This window comes from Triticum dicoccoides, chromosome 5B (genome assembly GCF_002162155.2).
Source record: "Triticum dicoccoides isolate Atlit2015 ecotype Zavitan chromosome 5B, WEW_v2.0, whole genome shotgun sequence".
Lineage (NCBI taxonomy): Eukaryota > Viridiplantae > Streptophyta > Magnoliopsida > Poales > Poaceae > Triticum > Triticum dicoccoides.
The window spans coordinates 287,700,186-287,717,803 of NC_041389.1; the positions used below are offsets into that span (position 1 = coordinate 287,700,186).

General features: G+C 41.4%; 1 protein-coding gene across 2 annotated transcripts; it reads left to right on the forward strand.

Annotated features, from left to right (window-relative positions):
- The first annotated feature begins 1,725 nt into the window (after positions 1-1,725).
- LOC119308476 lies at positions 1,726-6,687 on the forward strand. 2 transcript variants are annotated; one of them, XM_037584608.1, is made up of 7 exons: positions 1,727-1,907; positions 2,704-2,813; positions 2,915-2,956; positions 5,243-5,410; positions 5,486-5,662; positions 5,892-6,101; positions 6,191-6,687. In XM_037584608.1, the coding sequence occupies exons 1-7, from the start codon at positions 1,769-1,771 to the stop codon at positions 6,458-6,460; spliced, it is 1,116 nt and encodes a 371-aa protein (XP_037440505.1). In that variant the 5' UTR covers positions 1,727-1,768; the 3' UTR covers positions 6,461-6,687. The 2 variants fall into 2 exon arrangements, with proteins under 2 accessions (XP_037440506.1, XP_037440505.1); XM_037584609.1 differs by lacking the exon at positions 2,915-2,956 and having other exon boundaries at positions 1,726-1,907.
- The last annotated feature ends 10,931 nt before the right edge of the window (positions 6,688-17,618 follow it).

A 17,618-nucleotide genomic window follows, 5' to 3' on the forward strand; every position in this document is an offset into this window, starting at 1 on the left:
GGCCGGCCCATCTTGCTTTTTTCCCTTGTGTTAAAAACAAGGCTAAAAATCTGCTAGTACTGGGAGTCGAAACGCGGACGTCCTGCTCACTAGTAAGCTGCAATAACCACCGCGCCACACTCAACTGCGAGATAACTTTTATATATTTATGCGTTTTCTTCTTTCTTTGTTTCTTCTGTTTGTGTTTTCCTGTTTACGTTTTTCTATTTTCTTTTTCGATTTTTTCCTTTTCTTCTTCCTAGGTTTGATGAACTTTTTTCAAATCCGTGAACTTCTTATTTAAAATCAATGATTTTTTTATCAAATTCAATGAACTATTTTCAAATTAGGTGAACTTTTTTTGAATGGGGTGAACTATTTTTCGAATTCGATGATCTTTTTTCGGAATTCTATGAACATTTTTTTTAATTCGGTGAACTTTTTTTAAAATTCAATGAACTTTTTTCGAGCGGGTGAACGTTTTTTTGAATTCGGTGAACTTTTTTCGAATTCGATGAACTTTTTTTTGAATTCAATAAACTATTTTCGAAGGACAAGAGTACATACTGATAGCAAACCGGTTTGTTTTTTCCAAGAAAACCAGTACATACTGTAGCATTTTTTGAGTGAAGAAAAAAGAGATCGAGCGGGCAGCTTTTGTTTTCGAGCAAGCGACGCAGCGAGAGCTGGATTCCCTAACGGGCGCTAAAGGCGCCAAGGAGGGGGTCTCAAAATGCGGCGCATAGGATCTCTCGAGTAGGAGAGCTCCTATTTGCCGCCCGTAGGCGGCAAATGGTGGAGCCTTCGCTGAAGGCAGAGCAAATGGGCCGGCCCATTATTACATATAGAAGCTCCAGACAAGTAAAAGAATAACGAAAATGTTAGGCGCCAGGGAGAGATAGAACTCGTGACCTCTCTCTCGTGAACGAGTCCTACTAACCAAACGGGCAAGCGAATTCTAGTGTTAAGTATGAGGCGCGATGGTATAAGTATCAAAATCGTTTGAAATTTTTCAAAAAATATATACTGAACATTTGTAATTTCCAAACTTTTTCTTAATGTACGTCGAACAATTTAAATAATACATGATGAACGTTTTTTTATACAATACGAACAGTTTTGAAAAATATGAATATATGTGTTGAACAATTTTCAAATACACATTGAACATGTAGTAAAAAAATACGTTTAACAATTTCATAATATACTATGAACATTTTGTAATACACGATGCACATTTTTATAACGCATAGAAGAACTACTTTTGCAATATACGTTGAACATTTTTGTTAATACGATGAATGATTTTGTAATATGCGGTGAACATTCTGCATAATAAGCAATAAAAGAGAAGAAAACAAAAAAGAAACAGATACATAAAAATAGAAAAATAGAAAAAAAGGAACATAAAAGAAAAACTGAAAGCAAAAAAAAAACCAGCAAACTGAAAGCAAAAATACGCAGAAGAAAAAAAAACCCGCAAGAAGCAGCGATGGAAACAGTAGTGAAGGAAAACGGCACAGGAATTTCGTACGTGGGCCAGCCCAAGTTGTCATCCCTTCAGGGAAGTCGCAGCTCCTGGACGCACACGCGCGTCAAATAGGATCCACCGAGTAGGAGCTCCCGCGTGGATCGCTTCGTCGAAATGAAAAAACTAAACAGGCCGGCCCATTTACCCGCAAACCAAGTTATTGGACGGAACGGGAAGGTTCCACGCTCCTGAAACCTATACATTCCCCTCGCCGCCGCAAACCAACCCCTCACCTCTCGCAATCACGAGTAGACAGCGATGGGGCGACGGGGCGGACAGCGATGCCGGCGTTCTTCTCGAGCGAATTTGACCTCGACCTCGACCTCGACCTCGACGGGGCAACGAGGTGGAAAGCGTCGCCGGCCTCCTCCTCCGGCGAATTCGTTTGTCAGTATAGGTGAGTCACCGCCCGACGCCGTTCTCTACTTAATCCATCGGACGCCGAAAGAAACCCTAGCTTATTATACCACATGTAGATGTGGCAAGGCTATTTGTGCTCTAAGAAAACCAAGTTGGCTTGGATCCCGGAAGCCCTGCTCGAGTCAGGTTGCGTGGATAGAGAAGGGGCAGGCTTTAGGTCAACGGCCGCGCCGCCCGGCCCGTGGTCCATACAAGCACGCTGCCGCCTAAGGGCATGTAGTTGTTAGGCTGCCGTGGATCGCCCTAAGCTGATTCAGCTAGGGTTGACGGCTGGGAGCGTTAGGAATCCAAAATTACTCAGACCCGTCTATGTTCTAAGGGGATTAGGTTGGAGGCACCAGCCCGATCTGTTTAGTCCTCCATTTCAGCTTGGGTTTCTTTAGGGTTTCGGAGGATGGGACAAGAAACTCCCAAACAGGTATGTGATTTGGTACTTATTAGGGCATGTAGAGTGGTTGATAAGGCAGTCTTATCTCATGCCTGCCATGTAATCTAGGGAAGACAGAAAAAAAATGTACAATGGTTTATTTCTCAGTCTTATCTTTGTTAACTAGATATCCCTAAATATGTGGTGAGAGATATTGTTACTAAGATATAATTTCTTAATTAAGAGAAGACAACCTTTTGTTATGGCATTCATAAGATAGCATCATTGTACACGCCCTTAGTGACACCACCTCTTGCGCCTGATGTCTGAATGGGTGACTGGGGGCACATACAGTTTTTTCTTTAATCCTTCTTTTCTTGAGTTTGCTTGACTTGTGTATCTGCAGCTGCTGATTTGGGGAATCATGGGTTGATCATGGTGTTGTTTGAGACACCCTCGGGCTTTGCAATTTTCTATTTTGACGGGATCAGCCTCTACGAACCAGATGCCATGGAGGTGATTGCGTTGTTCTTCATTCTTTCCTTAGGCACATGCTTGGTTGCTCTTCTTTCTTTGTCATTGACCTAATTTTTGTGGATTCTATCTGTCTCCTTCAGAATATATGGGCGCACTTCGTCACGGAATATAGGGCAAGCCATGTTAGTTCCACCTTTTCCTTTTATCATTTTATTGCGATTTCTTAATACTTCTACAAACACCATGCCACAAGCTCATTGCATAGTGGACACGCTCAAATGCATTTTTTACCCTTAAAGCTAGCCTTAAAGCATATGTAACAGGATGCTGATACATGTATTGTATGCATTCCAAACACTTATTTTCTGAAAGGTCAACGTGGATGGCCCTATGGAGCCTTTTCTATGAACCAATTCAGAACTAGTTAACTGCTTGATGGAGCGCAGACATTGTAACCTAAGAACACCACCATGAGCTGTTTCCAAATACATCGCATTACCTTAGCTAGTAGTAACTGCTTGATTGAGCCCAGAGACGGTACTATCCAAGAAAACTGCCACAGAATATTTTTGAAATACATTACATTGGTTGATTGGTAACTGCTTGATTGAGCCCAAACATGGCACCACCACCAAAGAACACTGTCATTGCTTGAAATACGTTTTATTATCTTGGCACATGAATTTTCTTGATTAGACTTAAAAAATTGGATAGAGTTGGGGTAGCACCAATTGATGAGTAGCTTGTTCAACATTGTCTGAGATGGTTTGGGCATATTCAGCGCAGGCCTCCAGAAGCTCCAGTGCATAGCGGACGGCTAAAGTGTGCGGAGAATGTAACCTAAGAACATTACATTGGTTGATTGGTAACTGCTTGATTGAGCCCAAACATGGCACCACCACCAAAGAACACTGTCATTGCTTGAAATACGTTTTATTATCTTGGCACATGAATTTTCTTGATTAGACTTAAAAAATTGGATAGAGTTGGGGTAGCACCAATTGATGAGTAGCTTGTTCAACATTGTCTGAGATGGTTTGGGCATATTCAGCGCAGGCCTCCAGAAGCTCCAGTGCATAGCGGACGGCTAAAGTGTGAGATGGTTTGGGCATATTCAGCGCAGGCCTCCAGAAGCTCCAGTGCATAGCGGACGGCTAAAGTGTGCGGAGAATGTCAAGAGAGGTCGGGGTAGACCGAATTTGACATGGGAGGAGTCCGTGGCCCTGTTTGGATGCTGCAGTTAGAGTTAGAGTTGGTTAGTTCAGGCTAAACTAACCCTAAAGGATCCAAACAGGTGGAGTTAGATAGCAGTTAGTTGCTCTAACCTAGCAAAAAAAATCCAACCCGGTGGGGAGGAGCTAATTGGAGTTAGATGTGGTTGGTCCCATTAAAAAATACCCTCTCCTGCATACCTCATCCTCCTGCACCAGCCAGCCGCCCCAATCGCCCCGCCCCGTCGCCCCAATCCCGCCGCCCCCGTCCCGCAGCTCCCCGCCGCGCCCGCCCGTCGCCCCCATCCCGCCACCGCTTCCCCCGCCCCCATCCTGCTCCTTCCGGCGCCGCGGCATCCCTCCCTGTTCAGCCACTCGAGCCACGGCGTCGTCTCTTGCGCCCCCGTCGCCGTTAAGCCGGCGCCCCTCGTTGCGGCTAGGCTTCACTTATTTGTGGATCTTCACTGATTGCGCCTAGGCTTCTTCAAGAGCGATGTGAAGTGAGTATTTGTTGTTCGTCAACCTTTTATGATTCAAGGCCACACCAAATCCGGCTAGAAAGTGAGAAAAAAATGCATTTATTGTCAATCTAACCCTGTGATCCAAACAACCATCTTAGTTAGAGTTAGTTCAGGGTTAGTCTAGAGTTAGGAACTAACTCTAACTCTAACCTTGGTTAGAGTATCCAAACAGGGCCCGTAAAGAGAGATCTAAAGGATTGGAGTATCACCAAAGAACTAGCTATGGACAGGGGTGCGTGGAAGCTTGCTATCCATGTGCCCGAACCATGAGTTGGTCGCGAGATCTTTTGGGTTTCACCTCTAGCCTACCCCAACTTGTTTGGGACTAAAGGCTTTGTTGTTGTTGTTGTTGTTGTTGTTGTTGTAGACTTCAAAAATTGGATAAACACACCGCAAGCTAGGACCAAGTAAGGCACCTGTTTGGTTCTCAGCCACATGAGGGAATATTCCTTTCGGGCAACCTAGCTCCCAAATGTCACTAACTCGGCAAGTGTTGCAAAATTTCCTTAGGTATGAAAAAATGTGGTGCCAATTTCGATTGCCTAACATCATTTTGTTTTGGCTAAAAAGTATAAGAAATGGTGGCAACCTTAGTACATCAACCAAACAGGCCCATAAATCTTTATGATTGAGATGTAACTACTGATCCTTATCTGATTGAGACATTAGATGATGTTTGAGTATTTGTTTCTTTCCTCCTGTTTGATAAGCTTGTCCTTGTTCATTTCTTTATCAGGTCATTTGGCGAAAAGACTTTCAAGTTTTTAAGGACAAGTCTGATGCCATTAACCATGATAGTGGTCTTAACAATCAGCTTACTAACATGCTCTTGAAGTGGTACCAACCTGGGCAGAAACTTGCTGTTGGCAAGATTGAATATAAAATAGTCATTGAAGCAAACTTGGTAAGTGTAAGCTCCCTTTTGTCCTTGCGTATGTCGACAATTTTGAGCACCATCATTTAGTGGTGCCTTTTTCAGGGAATATCCTGCCTGTTTGATGAACCTGTAATGGAGCTGATGCGTGGGCTGAACTATCTCATGCATAGTGTAGTTCCTGAAGAAAAATCAAAGCTAGCCGAGGAGCACTGCCTCCAGACGAGTCAAGGGCTGAAAATGCTCCTTCATCGTTATGGCTTTGATATAAAACCGGAGATGGTGAGGCCACCACTTTGCCTTCTCATATGCCTGATATAGTGTTATGAAATATATAGTGATCTGAAAAAAATTAATATATAGTGATCTGAAATGCTTCGTGCTTTATTGCTCACTGGTGATTAACACACATTCTTAAAGTTTGCAGCACTTTGTTGCTGACCAAAGATTTCAGTGCAATAATTTTGCCTCGTTGCTTTATTACTGACGGAGCAATGCTCTTTGTATCCAGGTTAATGATTGCATTATTGTGACAGCATGCAACTTATATGATTCTGATTGTTGTTTAAAGAATCAATTTAAGAGTTTGCGCCTTGCTAGTCACTTCCTTCAGGATGTGTCATCCATTAATTCTCAAGACTGGGACATATTGAAACTTGCAACAGCTCTGAAGATGGTATGTTACCCTGAAGACGATATCTTGTTTGGTAATCCTGATGAGGTAAATCATACTAATATTTTACAAATATGTTTTGCACATTTGACGGGCACTTGTCATTCTAGTAACTATCTGGAACCCATTTGTTTCAGATGTTTTCAACAGATGAGTTATCAAAGTTAGTGGCTGATGCACATAAATACGAAGACAGTGGGATCATTAAAGGAGCTATTTTGAGGCTCTATAATTTAGTGGTGTATCTCCTTAATTGTAAGGCAAAGTATCAGAGGAGATTGGCCTCCTTCGTCAAGGAGGCTAAAGAATCATATGAAGCTGAGCAAGTTGTTAGAGAGAGGGGTTCCCTTCGAACTGATGCTTTTGAAGCGGACATACAAGTTGGGGTACAAATGGTTGCAGGATAAGGTCTTAGTGTTGGATCAGTTTCTGCCCATTCGTAGTGATTTCTTCCGTTAGCAATTGCTCTCCAGCTGTAGCTGATATCGTGAGGATCTATGTGCTTTTATATTTAACTTTCGAACTTATTGAAGTTGGCATGAGCGTTTCTATGTGCTTTTATATTTAACTTCGAACTTATTGAAGTTGGCATGAGCGTTTTCAACCAAGTACCTTTTGTAAGCTTTGCCTATTATGTGCTTTCGTCCAGCTTGTTTGTAGCTGTCTATTGAGATTTTTAGATAATTTGGTTATAATTGTAAAATGCCTATTCTCAAAATAGGCCTTTGGCTTGCTTTATAAATAAAGCAACCAATGTGTCCGTACAACAAGTTCAAGTGTAGTAAAATAAAATAGTATAAAATGTCTTTTATTGTAACTATCTGCACAAATTTCTCAAATTTTGTCATAATCTACTCCCTCCAGCAGGATTTGTTAGGTGGACATAGGTTTTAGCCTTTTAGGTCTTAGTTTGATTAACAAAACTAGTACAAATGCCCGTGCGTCGCAACGGGCGTGGAATCTTACAAAACCTGCTCCATATGTTGTTAGGTACAATTTCCCTTTTTCTTGAGCAGGAATCACGCTGGCAAGACATGGAATCATGTTTTACAAAGCTTATTCTTATTACAACTAAAACATGGGCAACTTTATTCTTGAACGACGCACCCAGCAAACCTTGGACTCCACGAAGTCCTAAATTTCTTTGTCATATACGCACCATTTCTTATATTCAGTTCTATTAAACGTCGGTACTAATGTTACATTGTTGCTTCTCAGTTGAATTTTGGTCGTTCAGAAGCCATCATGGCATTCTTCGCCTAATTGAAGACTTCATGGAGTGTTTGATTCAGTTTTCTTTTTTTCATTTCAGAAAACATGATTTTGTTTAATAAAAATAAATGCTTTATTAAAAAATAGTGACTGTTTTTTTTAAAACATTTTTAAATGCACTTTTTAAATGGAACAACTTTTGGGAATTTTGACCAGCTTTTAAAAAGTGTGAATATATAAAACTATTTTTACTATGTTGAGTTTTTCTGATATATAAGTTTGTTCTTTGGTGGGGAGTCGTTATTCTTATATATTTCATTATTTGGGCTTGGCCCAAAGAAAGCTCTTGACATGGACATTTCACGTACACAGATAACACTTTGGTGATTCTAAAAAAAAAAAGATAACACTTTGGTATTAAAAAAAGGAGTGTCTATTACAATCGACTGAAACTGAATTGGCCTTTAATCAAATACTTGTAGAGGAAACTCCTGAACACAAACATACTATAATTCATCATTCGCATCAACCTGCTGTACAATGATCAACACATTATGAACTAATCACATACTAAATATTTCATCGTCATGAAGCTTTAAATACAGTTTTTTCGACTGAAATTTACAGTCAACTCACTATGATAAACAATAACTTTAAAAGCGTATCGAGCTTTGATGAATTTTACAGTGTTCGTTTTACTAAAATTCCAGTCAGTAACAACCAGATCACAACAAAGATACTGGAACTTCCGTAAAATAAGGAGAAACAACCAGTAACAATGTGTGCTTTATGATCAGATAAGAACGAGAAAGAGGATGGAGGAAGAAGGGGACAGAATAGCTACACAATCAGGAAACTACAGTCACACCAAGAAGACAAACTGCAGGTCCGTACTCTCGCAATCTCCTCCAAATAGTTCTTCCAGTACAAGAAGATCAACACCTAAGAGCATCATCAAAACATGTCTAGAACACCAATAGTTCAGAAAAATGTAGCACTGTAAATTAAGGTAACTGTATACTGTAAAATCTATACCAGGTCACTGTAAAATACAACAATCACAACCTTTATGGTACTGCTGTAAATTACAGAAGTTATAGGATTGTAAATCTTCGAACAAGGTAGTGTAAATTCAAGCAGGAGGTCACTGTAAATTCAAACAATCAAAAAAATTATGGTACTGTAAATTATAGAAGCTACAGGACACTAAATCCATCATCAGATTAGTCATCAATTAACTATAATTTACTACGACAACAGAAACAAGTAGACTTCTTTGAGTACTACAGTACAGTAAAATCCATCATAGCAATTCAAAAAATTCTAGTAGCTACAGGGCAGTTATTCGATCGTCGTGTATTGTAAATTCATCATGAAGAAACGGTAAAGTAAACACAAACTTTTAGGAGGCACTCTAAACTTGACAGTATTACCAGTTAATCAGAAACAAAACAAAATAAATTTCTAAAGAACAAACAAAATGAACTTCTTCACTGACTTCACTCAACATACATAGACAAACAAATCGGAAAAATATATCACTTCACTTGCATGACTTCACCCAACGTACATAGACAAACAAGTCAAAAAAATATAGGGGACAATGAGGTGCTTCACTTGCATGACTTCACCAACATACATGGAAAAACTCTGAACCACAACTCTTAAATATGATTCTTCTACTGCATGTAGGGGCTTGACTCCACCCAACATACAAACATAGAAGGTCAGCATGTGCATCATTCAAGGCGGCCAAATATTGCAAAGGACATGGAATTTATATACACTGAAGATAAACCTTCCCTCAATGTAAGTAAAAAAGCAACTACTTCTTCACAAGGATACAATTTTGTAAGTAGCAAAACATACTTTTATTTGAGCGAAACAATATTGAAAGTACTAAAAATATAAAGGGTCATTATTGAAGGAAAAAATATATTCCTATGTGAATTTCTTGATGAAAAATTTGTAACACAACACCCTTGCTTTACTACCGGCCGCCGACTCCGCCAACCCAAACATCTTACTCCTGCTAGCAACGTCACTGGACATGGTGAGGGTGAAAACTCTGTCACATGCTCAAGGGTTATATGATTGGCATTGCTAGTTGAAGGTTATCTACATGGCTTAAAATCATTATTCTAACCTGAAACAGCAAGATAAACATACCTATATAGGCCTTGGAGAGACTACGTATTGTTGCCAGTGTTTGGTGAAGCTTCAGATTAAATTACTATGTATTATATGCTTAATTTTATTAGTGTATGCTTGATTTTCTTACAATCAAGGGAAAATGTAGTAATATAATCTGAAGCTTCATGAAACAGCAGGAGTACTACAAAGCTGAAGGTCCCCTGCCTGTAGAATCTAATGTACAATAAGCAATGCCTTTTTTGACCTCCTCTTGTACAGAAAATCGTTCCCCAGACTGTACCACCATAGTCAAGAAGCTAGAGTATTTCGCTCTGAAGGACCAAGGTGATTCGATGCACGATCGTCATGCCAATCACCCCTGAGTAATGCTGTTGTGGTGTGTCCGGTATCAGGTTATCTGTTGCAAGTTGCAAGTCCACCGAAACAGTGGCAGAACCAGTATCTTGGTCCGTCTCAGAATCACCCAACTGAGACAGACGGGCTGACACTGGCCCACACACCAGTTCTCTCCACTCTCTACCACTTCAAGGGCAATTTGGAATTTATCAGCAATTTCAGAAGCACCAAAACTACCAGAATATGAACTCTATGGTACGAGTAAAGCAGAGCTGGCGAATCATGTTTTAGCCCCTTTCTCCGAACTTCAACTCCTAACTGATAGTGACCCGATGGTTGAAATGTAGAATAACAATTTTCAGTCATTATTAGAAAGTTAAGAAGATTGGAGGGCCTCTGTATTTGAGAAATGCACAAAGCCGTAGTAACTAGTACAAGATTTACAAAGTATCAATGGGAACACATAGGTTCATAGAATTGTATGAATGTGAAGACATATCGAACTAAAAAACAATTACGAGCAACAGATTCATACTTCGAGCCAAGACAAATAGATTTTTTAAGTGATTGTTTAGTAATTTGAGAAATGACAAGCAATGAGCATGTGAATATCAAGACTACCTCCTAGATTTGATTGTCAGTGTACTCTCCTAGAGGGTCAAGGTTGTTTCTCACAGTTCGATCGAACATTGATGATGGCCAATCTAGAAATCAGATCGTACAACCCAATGGTGCCAATGTCGACGATGTCTACTATTATCTAACCGATAGTAGGACACATGATACAGAAAAGGGCATGCATGAGAGTTGATTTACCACTACATATTCTACCAAAAATACCTATCTGCATACCTTGGAGTATATCTCATGTGCATCATTATTAAAAAGTTAATGACATGAGCTACTTAGTAATATTTTGTTGTTGATCTGGCAAATCACTGAATCAAATAGTTCATTTGCCCATGAGTTTAGATTTCTGGCAATTTACTCACAAGGGGAAAAAAGGTGCAGCTTCTTTAGAACATGCCAACACAAAAATGTAAATACGTAACAGAAGTGGGCGAGAGGGAAAATAGATGATGGTATTTACATGGAGGTTATGGAGCTGAATTTCTCCCTCTGATGGCCAGTTATTAGATAACCAATCTTCAGACATTGAAAGAGAGGCCTCTGTTATGCTTCTTGTTGGGAAGATTTGCCCTGAAGTAAGAAGGCAGTGAGATTAAAAGTTGGGAACACAACTTGGCACAGGGCTTAATCCATGTTTTGAAATTATTCATCTATCTCTTAAAAAACATCACTTTCTCTCTAGACAATGTAAACTAAAACTGATGACAATTATTTTCAGCAGACCAAGAAAGAACAATGGTTTGCCAAGAAATACTAATGAAACTAACAATTACCATTGTACGTTCTAGCATATTAGGAATTTCATTTCATTTACCATGTAGTACAAAACCCAAGTATTGTCTGGAAACATATACGTCAAATAAATATAGTGGAAAGGACCACAACGACATACCTGCAGGAGAGCCACAACTTGAGCAGCAAATTGCAAAAGAACTTAGTTTACTTGAGGAAATATCACATGTTAACATCTCCATGGTTCCCTAGATGCATAAACATCATCACCCTGCAGGCAAACATGACTTGCCAAAGGGGATCAGTCTACAACATCCAAACTTACCAATAAATTGAGGAAATGTGAAAACATCAACGCTGTTACGGCAAGCACGACAACCACTTTAGAAATTTGAGCTTTAGTCATGTCGCTGCATATTTGGAACATCATAATGTTATTCCTACTGAACCTTGTGTCAGGCATTTGAATAATTACAACTAAAATGATATGTGACCTTCTATATTCCTTTTGTAAATGTAATACTGTAACGAATTCTATATCTGGCTAAATTGACTACGTAATGTCCATGCTTATATAGCATATAAAGTGAAGATTAATGTCCACGCTTATACAGCCCACCTTTCCCCATACAAGGATGTACACGATTATTTTGTTTCTGAAAATATTGTTGATAGTGTATACACACAACCTCAAATTCTCAGCTGGGAAAAAACAAACCTAATCATCACTGAACTATTGTGCTTCTTTTGCATCACATCTGCATGAAGAATCTGCCACCGTGGTGGATGGGGAACTCCCATGGGGTGCTACATCTGCATCTGCAGCAGAGGATAGAAAGAGAAGGTGAGGTGTAGAGGTGGCAGATCCCGGCCAAGAAAGAAGGAGGGACGAACCTGGGGCCGCCGGAGATGCGCCGGCGAAGCCTTGGCCGAAACCCTAGCCACGGGGGTGGGGTTGCGAGCAGGCGATAGAGGCCGGAAGCGGAGAATCTGTCCGGAGGGGAGGGAGGCGCGGACCGTGGGGAGCTCGGGAGCGTGCTGCGCTTCGCCGGAGCTCACCGGAAGTGGCCGGCATGGGTGGTGGCGGCGGCGAGGACTTCGTGGGCGAGAGGGAGAGGAGGCGGCCCGTGTGTGTGGTCGTGTCTGTTTTTTTTTTGCAAATCTGATCGGACGGTGGGTTGAATCGCACAAACTACAGGGACTCTTTTGAAAGAACGAAACGTTTTCTCTGATAGTCACTTAGAAACGGACTGCGGGTTGATTTCTAAAAAATGGGGGGACTTTTTTTTGCAAAAAACCTAACGACGGACGACCAGAAGCAATCGCTCCTTTATTAGTAGGGAAAGATATGTGTAGTTTGCCACAAAGAGCAAGTTTGGAAACTCTACCCCACTGTTCTTCTCTTAATGCTTTTTTTGGGCTGTTTCCCAGCCATTACTTACTCCCTTCGTTTTTAAATGTCTTCTTAGAGATTTCACTATAGACTACATATGGGATGTATATAGCAATATTTTAGAGAGAAAGGCGTTTTGGAGGCCGAGCTCCATGGAGGCCTTTATTTTAGAAAAGTTCAAATTCAAACTTTTATTGTTTTAAAATTTTGAAAAAAAATATGTGTGTATGTCAGGATGTAACTCACATGTGTAAAAATTCATCATGAAATACCTTGAGTTGCGACCTGTACAAAAAGGACAAATTCATGGCCTGAGAAGATGAATAGTATCATGTGTGTAAAAAGCAGCCTCAGATTTGTCTTTTTTGCATAGCCCTCATATCAATGTATTTTGAACTAAAAATTTACACACATGTGTGTTATGCCTTCATGTATATCTGTAATTTTTTTCAAATTTTTTTAAAATATAAAAATATGAATGTCAGTGAAATTTCAAATTTGAATTTGAAGGCCTCACTGGAGCCCAGCTCCAAAAGGGATTTCCGTATTTTAGATTCATTCATTTTTACCCAGTATGGTAAAGGACTTATATTTAGGAACGGAGAGAGGGAGTAGTAATGACTGGTTGGGGTATATATCTGGTGATACGGATGCTCCCATGATATGCGACCATGTGGATCGTTCAATCTGGACTGGAGGCACAAGATTGAGCTGGCTCACGTGATGTTGCCATTTATGCAAAACACACCCTGGTTTATTCCATAATTCAGCGACGAACTGCATATTCGTCTTTTCTGTTCGCTTCTTCGTCAATTCGATTCACAGCTCCTCCGCCTAGGGCATCTCTGCTGCCGCCGCCGGCAGGCCACCATGGCATGCCCCATCTACTGTTGCCAGCACAACCTATAGGCTCTCGCGCGCGTGTCGACCTTCGCCCAGATCCGTTAAGTTTCATGGGAGCCGAGACGGATCTGTCCGCGCCATTGCTGAAGCCGACCGTGTCCCGGGAGCCGGAGACTCTCTTCAAAGACGATCAGGCTGGTCATAGTGGGGAGTAACTTAGACTAGTGTCATGCATATGACACTAGTGTAAGTTACTACCTCCATAGTGCAAAGTAACATAGTAGTAGTATTATAGATTGCTTCATTTATTATCTCATAGACACATTTTGCCTCGGGAAGCGCTATGTTACAGTAACATATTATGTTACCACAAGCACCTCTTTCCTCATTAAATAATTGCCACATAAGCAAAATTGTCTTGGGATGTGTTAAGTTACTACCTAAGTTACTCCCACTATGGCTAGCCTCAGGTAAGATTCTGAACCAGGCCTGAGTTGTAGTCCGTGCTTGCCCGCTGCCCTTTCCTTCGAAAGTGCAACACATATCTGTGGAGCCGTGGAGGCGTGTATTGCTCTCTACAATGTAGCCCGTAATGGTTGTGTTTCAAGTAGAGATCGAGAGAGGTAACACAGATATGTAAACGTGAACAGTTAATCCTTTATTTATGATTCAGTTACACAATCACTACTAGGAAAAACCCTAGCAGTAGCGCGGGTTTAATGCCTATCAGTAGCGTGGGGAAACACGCTACTAGTAAGGCGCTACAGCTAAAGGTTAGCAGTAGCGTGGGTTAAACCACGCTGCTGCTATATCGATTTAGTAGTGCTTTCTCCAATGAGCGCTACTAGTAATTACTAGTAGTGCTTCTCCCAGCCCACGCTACTACTATTATTCCGTATTTTACTTCTTTATTTTATTTTATGTTGTATTCATACACCTTTATACAAGTTTTTCATACAACATCAATTTAGAGATTGTTTTTACATTATAATGAGTTATTACATCACTGGGTGAAAACCGTGGACTAGTTTCAAGTGGATGGACGTCCACTTGAAACTAATCCGCGGTTCTTTCACCGAATGATATAATAAATATCATCACCATCATCATCATATCATTAACAACTTATCATCATAATACATCATTGTCATATAACACCTCCTCATGATCATCGTTTTTCATCAATGAGACATCAGATAGCAAGTTGGTCACTAGTCATAATTGAAGGAAATATGCCCTAGAGGCAATAATAAAGTTATTATTTATTTCCTTATCTCATGATAAATGTTTATCATTCATGCTAGAATTGTATTAATCGGAAACTTAGTACATGTGTGAATACATAGACAAAACATAAGTGTCCCTAGTATGCCTCTACTTGACTAGCTCGTTTATCAAACATGGTTATGTTTCCTAACCATAGACATGTATTGTCATTTGATGAACGACATCACATCATTAGGAGAATGATGTGATGGACAAGACCCATTCGTTAGCTTAGCATTATGATCGTTACAGTTTCATTGCTACTGCTTTCTTCATGACTTATACATGTTCCTCAGACTATGAGATTATGCAACTCCCGAATAACGGAGGAACACTTTGTGTGCTACCAAATGTCACAACATAAAAGGGTGATTATAAATGTGCTCTACATGTGTCTCCGAAGGTGTTTGTTGGGTTGGCATAGATCGAGATTAGGATTTGTCACTCTGTGTTTCGGAGAGGTATCTCTGGGCCCTCTCGGTAGTGCACATCACTATAAGCCTTGCAAGCAATATGACTAATGAGTTATTTGCGGGATTATGCATTACGGAACGAGTAAGGAGACTTGCCGGTAACGAGATTGAACTAGGTATAGTGATACCAACGATCGAATCTCGGGCAAGTAACATACCGATGACAAAGGGAACAACGTATGTTGTTATGCGGTTTGACCGATAAAGATCTTCGTAGAATATGTAGGAACCAATATGAGCATCTAGGTTCTGTTGGGGAACGTAGTAATTTCAAAAAATTTCCTACGCACACGCAAGATCATGGTGATGCATAGCAACGAGAGGGGAGAGTGTTGTCTACGTACCCTCGTAGACCGAAGCGGAAGCGTTGACGCAACGTAGAGGAAGTAGTCGTACGTCCTCCCGGTCCAACCGATCCAAGCACCGTTACTCCGGCACCTCCGAGTTCTTGACACACGTACAGCTCGATGACGCACCCCGATCTCCGATCCAGCAGAGGCGCGGGGAGGAGTTCCGTCAGCACGACGGCGTGGTGACGATCTTGATGTTCTCCTGTCGCAGGGCTTCGCCTAAGCACCGCTACAATATGACCGAGGTGTAATATCGTGGAGGGGGGCACCGCACACGGCTAAGGAACGATCTCAATGATCAACTTCTGTCTAGGGTGCCCCCCCCCGCCCCCGTATATAAAGGAGGGAGGGAGGAGGAGGCCGGCCCAAGGGGGAGGCGCACCCTAGGGGGGCAAACCTACTCCAAGTAGGTTTGGCCCCCCCTTTCCTATTCGGAGTAGGAGAAGGAAGGAAGAGGGGGAATGAGAGAAAGAAAGGGGGGGCCGGCCCCCCTCCCAATTCGGATTGGGCTTGGGGGGGGGGGCGCCCCCTCCCTTGCTCCTTCTCCCTCCCTTCCACTAAGGCCCAACAAGGCCCATATACTTACCGGGGGGTTCCGGTAACCTCCCGGAACTCCGGTATATTTCCAATCTCACCCGGAACCTTTCCGGTGTCCAAATATATCCGTCCAATATATCAATCTTTATGTCTCGACCATTTCGAGACTCCTCGTCATGTCCGTGATCAAATCCGGGACTCCGAACAACCTTCGGTACATCAAAATACATAAACTCATAATGAAACTGTCATCGAGACCTTAAGCGTGCGGACCCTACGGTTCGAGAACAATGTAGACATGACCGAGACACGTCTCAGGTCAATAACCAATAGCGGGACCTGGATGCCCATATTGGTTCCTACATATTCTACGAAGATCTTTATCGGTCAAACCGCACAACAACATACGTTGTTCCCTTTGTCATCGGTATGTTACTTGCCCGAGATTCGATCGTCGGTATCCAATACCTAGTTCAATCTCGTTACCGGCAAGTCTGTTTACTCGTTCCATAATACATCATCTCGCAACTAACTCATTAGTTGAAATGCTTGCAAGGCTTAAGTGATGTGTATTACCGAGAGGGCCCAGAGATACCTCTCCGACATTCGGAGTGACAAATCCTAATCTCGAAATACGCCAACTCAACAAGTACCTTTGGAGACACCTGTAGAGCACCTTTATAATCACCCAGTTACGTTGTGATGTTTGGTAGCACACAAAGTGTTCCTCCGGTAAACGGGAGTTGCATAATCTCATAGTCATAGGAACATGTATAAGTCATGAAGGAAGCAATAGCAACATACTAAACGATCGGGTGCTAAGCTAATGGAATGGGTCATGTCAATCAGATCATTCAACTAATAATGTGACCTTGTTAATCAAATAACAACTCCTTGTTTATGGTTAGGAAACCTAACCATCTTTGATTAACAAGCTAGTCAAGTAGAGGCATACTAGTGACACTCTGTTTGTCTATATATTCACAGATGTATTATGTTTCCGGTTAATACAATTCTAGCATGAATAATAAACATTTATCATGATATGAGGAAATAAATAATAACTTTATTATTGCCTCTAGGGCATATTTCCTTCAGTCTCCCACTTGCACTAGAGTCAATAATCTAGATTACACAGTAATGATTCTAACACCCATGGAGTCTTGGTGTTGATCATGTTTTGCTCGTGGAAGAGGCTTAGTCAACGGGTCTGCAATATTCAGATCCGTATGTATCTTGCAAATATCTATGTCTCCCACCTGGACTAGATCCCGGATGGAATTGAAGCGTCTCTTGATGTGCTTGGTTCTCTTGTGAAATCTGGATTCCTTCGCTAAGGCAATCGCTCCAGTATTGTCACAAAAGATTTTCATTGGACCCGATGCACTAGGTATGACACCTAGATCGGATATGAACTCCTTCATCCAGACTCCTTCATTGGCTGCTTCCGAAGCAGCTATGTATTCCGCTTCACACGTAGATCCCGCCATGACGCTTTGCTTTGAACTGCACCAACTGACAGCTCCACCGTTTAATGTAAACACGTATCCGGTTTGCGATTTAGAATCGTCCGGATCAGTGTCAAAGCTTGCATCAACGTAACCATTTACGATGAGCTCTTTGTCACCTCCATATACGA